Source organism: Pediculus humanus, genomic scaffold, assembly GCF_000006295.1.
Source record: "Pediculus humanus corporis 1103172107562 genomic scaffold, whole genome shotgun sequence".
Lineage (NCBI taxonomy): Eukaryota > Metazoa > Arthropoda > Insecta > Psocodea > Pediculidae > Pediculus > Pediculus humanus.
Genome location: NW_002987177.1, coordinates 247,981 through 255,732, shown reverse-complemented (window position 1 = coordinate 255,732; position 7,752 = coordinate 247,981). Strand labels below are relative to the sequence as shown.

The following is a 7,752-nucleotide window of genomic DNA, read 5'->3' as shown; positions in this document are numbered from 1 at the left end:
TCGAACGCACACGCACGCACACACGCACACGCACACGCACACGCACACGCACGAAATCCGAAACGGTAAGTAACACAGATTAATTTTCATAATGGAAGGGCAAAGAAAAATTTAAAACCTGGAAAAACTTTAAAAAATGGATTTTTAATAAATGAAGGAACCGAAGAAAAAGTTTTCGACATTCATGAAAATTTTACCTCACGACTTTGTCTTTTAAGATTTTCCGAGCTTTCTAGCTTTTCCGACCAACCAACCAACGCATAAAAATCAATACCCTTATTTCAAATCTTACGACGACCTATCCTTACTTCGGGTCCACCCCCCCCCTATTTAACTCTCTCGATACTTTCGCCCCAAAACTTTTTTTTTTTTTTTTTTCGAAAAATAAAAATAAAAAACAAAATGACTCCATGAGAATGAATAATAATAATAATAAAAAGAGAAGAAAATTTAGAGGGCGGGCGAGAAAAGTGCGAGGGTAGGGCAGGGGAGGGGAGAGGAGGGGGAAGGGAAAACTATAAATTCCGCGCGTATAAAATAAAAATAAAAAAATAAAGAAAAGTCTGTGGAACGTTGATAAACTTCTCTCTTCGCTCATTTTTTATTCCGTCCTTTTATTATTATTATTATTATTATTATTTTTTCGAAAATTTTTAAAATTTCTCGTTCGGTATACGTTCGGCACGTTTGCCAACTATAAAAATTCGAAACGGCTCAAAACAATAGCAAAAAAAAAAAAAAAAAAAGGGTAAAAGGGCAAAACGAAAAGTTACAGTACCGGTTTTAGAATTCTAAAATCTCATTTGATATTTTTCTTTTGTTTTTTTTTTCAATTTCACTCTCAATCATTCAAGTTGAAATTTGTATTCATTAAAGAGAGATAGATAGATAGATAGACAGAGAGAGAGAGAGAGAGAAAATCATTACAAAGCAGCAAATTATTAACGGAGTCGAATTTGGAGCACGAAAAAAAAAAAAAAATTAAAAAATTCATGCTCTGAGGGTAGACGATAACCCGGTTTCTCTCTCTCTTGCGAGTAGTACGACTTAGTACCTAAACCTACCTGAATTTGTTGTCCAGAAGTCTGCTGATTGATTTGCATCTGTTGAGCCTGACTCATTTGCAGAGTTGCCGAATTAGCGGGAACTGATGGAGGTCTCGAAGGCGTCGAGCCGGGAACAAAAGGACCGCTCGAACCTTGACCCCTCGGTATGTTGTACCCGGGGCTACCGTGACCTCCGGGGCTTCCGTACGGCGAGTATTGTTGCTTGTAATTTCCCATCATCGACGGATTAGTCGGAGTTTTCGGACCTTGCGGACTTTGCGTTTGATTGCTCATTTGCTGCTGGTGCATGGCTGCTGCTGCTGCTGCTGCCGCCTGCATTCTTTTCTGCATTTCAATGTTATTATTACCCGTCTGAAAGTTTTGAGTTTGAGTTGCACTAAACATCACTTCTTGTTTCACGTCTGGTAACGACTGTCCATTTCCTGCATTATTCGAACTTTGGCTTTGATTGCTAAAATTTTGAGAACTAGGAGGGGGAATGTTTTTATTAATAAACTGTCCCGAACTTGGAGGAGTGTTCGTCGAACTCGGACTGTTTATGTAATCACTATTCGAATTGAATTGGTAATCACCGTATGGAGATCTTGGATTTCTATTTCCGGGAAAACTCATTCCCAACTGCGTCTTGTGCTGGTGTTGTTCCGCCATTTGTTTCAACGTTTGAGCAGCCGGACTGAGTTCCGTCTTTCCAAATTCCAGGCTACTGTACGAAGGGATTCTCGATTTTCCCATTCCGTTCGGATCGTATTGACCCGTAGTATATTGTACGTTGTTGTTTCCGGCGTTCTTATTAACGTCAATCAAATGTTGCTGATGAATTTGAATGCCTTCCTTACTGTCCGTTTCGACTTTCATTTGATTTGTCGTCGTGATCGATGTGACCACATTGTGACCCCCGTTTTGATTTTCGTTTAAACCGTGCGTCAGAGCGTTTATATTTGGTTTGTGCTCGTCAAAATCAAAATCCTTCATAAATTCCGGATGAAAATCTGATATTTCAGAAATGAGATCTTTAAAAGCATCTGAAGTGATGATTTCGTCGCCGCCTTCGTCACCGATAAACTCCGAAAATCCGGGAAAACTCGCACCGTTATTCTGAGCGTCTTTTTCCAAAGCCGCGGCACACTGTTCCAAATCCACAAACTCACTGTCCGGTTCTTGTTTGCACTCAATCAAATTACCAATGTCCACGCAATTGGAAGTCCGTTGGGATTGATTCGATGGATTCGAATTGTTTTGTGTGTCCGCCGTCGATTTGGGCGAACTCGTTCCTCCCATATCACTTTTAACACTGGCGTTCGTTAAGGCTTTAACCGTCACATTCGTCGATATTTGCTGGGGTTGAGAATTGGCCGCAGAAGTCGTGAATTCCAATTGTTGCACTATTTCAACTGAAAATTTCGTTAAACTCTCTTTCGGCCGGGATGCGTTTCCGGGTGTTCCGCCACTCCCGGTCCCGGTCCCGCCTCCGCCTCCTCCCCCACCACCTCCACCTCCTCCGCCGCATTGAAGCTTGGGTCCGGTATCACCGTATTCTCCGGGTCCATCTAATTCTTCTGCAGATCTTTTCAAATATTTTTGCTGCTGTAAAGAAAAACAAAAAAAAAAAAAATTCAAATACGTTGCAACGATTGATAAAAAAAAATAATAATAATAATAATAATAATTATCACCATCACGAATCGATAAAAAATAAGTTCATCATCATCATCATCATCATCACTTTATATCATTACATATATTTTTCTTCTGCTTCGAACATTTTTTTTTTTTTTTAACCGCAAATGTTTGCTTGCTTGCAATCGAATAATTGTGCCACACACACACACACACACATATCTACGTGATAACCGATACAGAGATAAGCTCACATAACCAGACGGAAATTGCATTATTACAACAATTATCGCAATCGACCTAATAACGATGCAAAAAAAAAAATTCCCTCAGACGAAACAACAAAAAAAAAAAAAGAACAACAACAACAACCAAGTCAACAAGTGAATGGGGGAAAAGAGAGAGAGAGAAAGAGAGAGAGATAAATGATGATACACTCTTGAATCTAATAAGAATAAAGAGCGAGAATAATAATAATAATAAAAAAATCCGGTACAACCAATTAATAATAAATTTACATAAGATTTATATTAATTTAAAAAAAACAAAACAATGAAAATCTTTCGTCGATTTCGTCGTACGTATCATTATTATCATTATTATAATTAATTTTTTTTTTAAACAAATGAATAACAAATTAACGGGAAAAACAAGGTCGAAAGAAAAAAAAAAAGAAAAACAACTAGCGGGAAAAATGAAAAAAAAAAAAGAAAAAATCCGATTACACAAACCGGCAAACAGGTAAATTCGAACCTGTTCAAGGCCGAAAACGATCGAAAGAGAGAGAGAGAGAGAAAGAGAGAGAGAGAGAGAGAAAGAGAGTACAATCGTGCGTGTGTGACGAACGAAAAGATGAAGAGAGAGAGAGAGAAAAAAAATTTACGCGTTTTAATTGGAAAGTTATTGCGTAAGAAAAACGAAAGAGAAAGAACAAAGAGGAAAGAAAGAAAGAAAGAAAGAAAACGAGGAAAATGTGTGTGAGAGAGAGAGAGAGAGACGGTACATTTAAATAAAATGAAAATGATGCTGGATATACACACATTTGAGAGTTCATCACATTAATAAACTTTTCCAAAAATTTTCAAACGGATCGATAATACGCGTTGTTGTGATTAAAAAAGCCCCCCCGCGTTTTTCTTTCTTTTTTTCCCATTTAAATTTTTATGCTGGAGATTATAAATAAATAAAAAAAAAATTTCTAGAAATTTCAAAATGACGGCCTCTCCTTCCTCCTCCCCCCGTGAAAATAAATAAAAGTATAAATACTGGAGAAAATCAAAAAAACGAATACTTTCCCCCCTAGTTCGGTACATATTCTCTCTCTCTCTTAATTTTCCACTCGTTTTCCAAAAAAATAAAAATATATATATAACGATGACGATGACGATGATAATAATAATAAAATTTTCTTTCTTTTCCTTTTTTTTTTTCATCCCGTGTACGGGAATAATAAACATTTGCCGTTGGAAAATCGGAAAGCCGAGGATGGAAGGTCAATCGCCATAGGATTTTATACAATTTGCGCAAGCTCGAATTGTGAAAAACTTTTTTTTTCCCTCTCTCTCTCTCTCTCTTTCTCTCTCTCCTTTTCACTTAAACAAATGTTTTATTCTTTTGAATAAAATATTTTCTTTTTCTTTTCTTTTCTTGTCCCACGACCGGAAAAGGAAGGGGGGGGGGAAAAAAATTTACGCGCTCACACACACACGAATTCATACCAACACACGTACATATTACTTATATTTATATTTTTTTAACGGTGTTCGTTTTCGCATTTTCGGACAAAACAACGCACAAACAAACAAAGGAAAAAAGGAAAAACATCAAAAAATTTCAAAAACTTTTTTTTTCCTTTTTTCCTTTTTGATTATACTAACTAAGAAAAAGGTTGAATAATTTTTTTAAAAATCAATCAATTATCGAATTCAAATTTATTTCAAAATTAAAAAAAAAAACAAACGAAACAAGATTATCACATCAATCACAGCCATAGAATATTCTAGAAGATGAAAAAAAAGGGGAGAGGGAGGGGGAAAGAAAAGAAAAAAAATAAGAAAAAAAGAAAAAATTTCGACGTGATTTTCATTTTTTTTTTTTTTTTTTTTTTTGATTTATTTTACTTCTTTTTTCTTTTCCCTTTTTGGTAAAAATTATTCCCTCCTCCTACTCCTCCTCCTATTTTTCCTTTTAATTTTTACCTTTTTCTCTCTTCCAATTTAGGTACGCAGAAAAACTTTCGACAAACAAAGGAAAACATTCATTTTTTTTTTTTTACCTTCCAATCGCGATAAATGTGCGTGCGTAAGCTAAACACGAGAAAATGTCATCGTCCTTTTCTTTTTTTCAGGTACACCACCAACGTACCTTTTTAAACTCGCCAGGGATTTTCCGAATAAAACAATTAACGTTTTTTCTGCGAATTATTCTCACTCTCGAAGAATGAGAAACATCTGGCGACCGAAAAAACAGGTTAGTACTCGGGAAAAGGGAGGAGAGCGAGGGCGTGAGAGAAAGAGAGATAGAAAAGCAGAAAAAAACGTCTTTGATTATCATTATCATTATTAATATTTTTTTCCTAAGCGAACTCTCGGGAAAAAACAAAAAATGAAGTCAAAAATTTACATCTGCCAAACATGAGTAGTAAATTCGACGTCAAAATATGACGTCATTTCAATGATTCATTCATTCATTCATTCATTCAATCATTCACTCGCTCGACACTCACATCTCAAGCCCGTCATTGTTTTTTCTCCTTAAGTAATAATAATAATAATAATAAGTTTGTCGTATTGTCCAATTCACATAAGGAATGAAAAATTTTCACGGGAAAATCTTACAGGACAGAAAAAGAATGACTCAAAGGAAAGAAAAGGAAAAAGGAAAAAAGAGAGAGAGTGAAATACGAATTTCGCCACTTGTAAAAAGTATTTTTCCTTCAGGTTCCAGGTATTTTCGTCTACGACATCGGAACCTTCTAGAAAGAAGAGAACGAGGCGAAAGAGAGAGAGAGCGAGAAAGGAAAAAAAATTTTTATCAAAGGAAAATTTCAAAATTAATTTAATTCCTTTGACCAACGGATATTGCCTTTTATCAAAAAAAAAAAAAAAAAAAATTCATTTCGAAAAATATATACAATATAAATTTGATCGAAACAAATTTTTCCTTTCTTCTTCTTATTCTCCTTCGCAATTTCAAAATGGCGGAGATTCGGAAAATAAAAAAAAAAAAAAAGAAAAGCCATATAATGCGGTTTTCCCCGTTTGAATTTTTCACATTGATTTTCTCTCATTCTTTTATTATTTATTATTTGATACAAGGTTTGAACCTGGCGACGGTTAGTTATTTTCATTTTATTTCAAAAATTTCGAACGCGATAAATAAATTTAACAACAAAAAAAAAAAATTCTGAACAGAGTTCGAGTTCTGAACAAAGTGGAAAAGCGGTCTTTTATAAAAAAAAAAAAAGCTAAACTGAACAACAACTTAAACCTTTCGAATACAAAAAAAAAAAAAAACAAATTTCGAATAAATCCGCCCCTAAATGTTTTCATAAAAAAATCAAACGTTTCGGAGAGGAGGGAGGGGATGAAGGGGAAGGGAAGAATGAGGGGGGGGAATCAGTCACGGATCGAGGGGAGGGAGGGGGAGGAAAACAAAAATTAATTTCATTCAAACATTCGCAGCCGCCATATTTAAATATCGGACGAATCATAGATTTTAACGCGTTCGCCAAAAAAAAATTTTTATTTCAAAAATTACGCACACGCACACTCACACACACCTACGCACGCCCGCACACGCACAGAGAGACAGACGGGAAAATCCTTTTTCAAATCGTAAAACACCCGATCGGGGGTGTGGGGGGGGGTAGGAGGGAAACGTAGGCAAAATATTTTAACCGCAAAATTTTCCTGCAGCGCATAGCTTTTACCCATAACAGTCAGTCAACAGCCCCCCACATTTTTTTTTTTTTTTTTTTTACAATTTATAATCATTTAAATTTCAAATTTAAATAAAAATCTTAAACAATCGTTTTTTCCTCCCTACCCCTTCCCCATTCGATTGGGGGGGGGGGGCAAAAATTTTTAAATAATCGTACCTACTACTACTACCCCCTCTAAAAATAATAATAATAATAATAATAATACGGGAAAAAATATAAAAAATGAAACAAAAAAAAAAATGTCTCCACAATTCCTAGACGTAATAATAATAATTGAAAATTACAAAAAAAAAAAAAAAAAAAAAAAAAAAAACAAATTAAAATCGACAAATTGTTTGGATTATTCCCTTGCGTGTGTGCGTGCGTGCGTGCGTGTGCGTACCTTCAAAACCTGAAAGTGGTTAAATATGAGTATACGTACGAAGCAGAAGACGCAAACATACATGCACACACGCGCGCGACAAACTTAACCAACAGTAAAATTTACAAATTAATTATTTTTTATTATTATTGTTTTAGTAAAAGAGAGGGAAACGAGAGAAAGAGGAGGGGGGGCACGAAGAGAAGTGAAGGGAAAAGCAGAAAGGGGGAAGAGAGAGCGAAAGAGAAAGAAAGAGAAAGAGAAAGAAAGAGAAAGAGAAAGAGAGAGAGAGAGAGAGAGAAAACTATTTAATTAATTTTAAAGCGACATTTACAAAAATTCAATTCTCTCTCATTTTACTGAGTATAATTTTTTTTTTTTTTTTTTAAATGAATATTGATTTTCTTGTTTAAGGAAACAACCCACAAAATAAATTAACCGTCGTGAATATGTCGTCGTCGTCGTCGTCGTCGTCGTCGTTATTCTTTGTGTCGCCATTTGTACAACGAAAAATAATAATAATAATAATAATAATAATAATAATAATAATAATAATTTTTCTTACACTTTGCAATAACGTCTAAATATTTGCTTTTTTGTACCTTCCTTTCCTTTCCTTCTCATTTTTACACGCGTTATATGTTTTAAAAGAAAAAATTCGAGTAAAACGAAAACGAATTAAATTTTTACAAAAAAGGGGGGAGAGGGAAGAGGGAAAATAAAAAATGATAGAAAGAAAGAGAAAAAGAAAAAGAGAAAGAAAA

The 7,752-nt window shown here is 34.9% G+C and overlaps 1 protein-coding gene across 1 annotated transcript; it reads right to left on the bottom strand.

Annotated features, from left to right (window-relative positions):
• Nucleotides 1–653: 653 nt before the first annotated feature.
• Nucleotides 654–2,959, bottom strand: Phum_PHUM217010 (uncharacterized protein; the record flags this gene model as incomplete). The annotated part of the gene is made up of 3 exons (XM_002425677.1): nucleotides 654–713; nucleotides 1,065–2,651; nucleotides 2,939–2,959. The coding sequence occupies 3 exons, from the start codon at nucleotides 2,957–2,959 to the stop codon at nucleotides 654–656; spliced, it is 1,668 nt and encodes a 555-aa protein (XP_002425722.1).
• Between the last annotated feature and the right edge of the window lie 4,793 nt (nucleotides 2,960–7,752).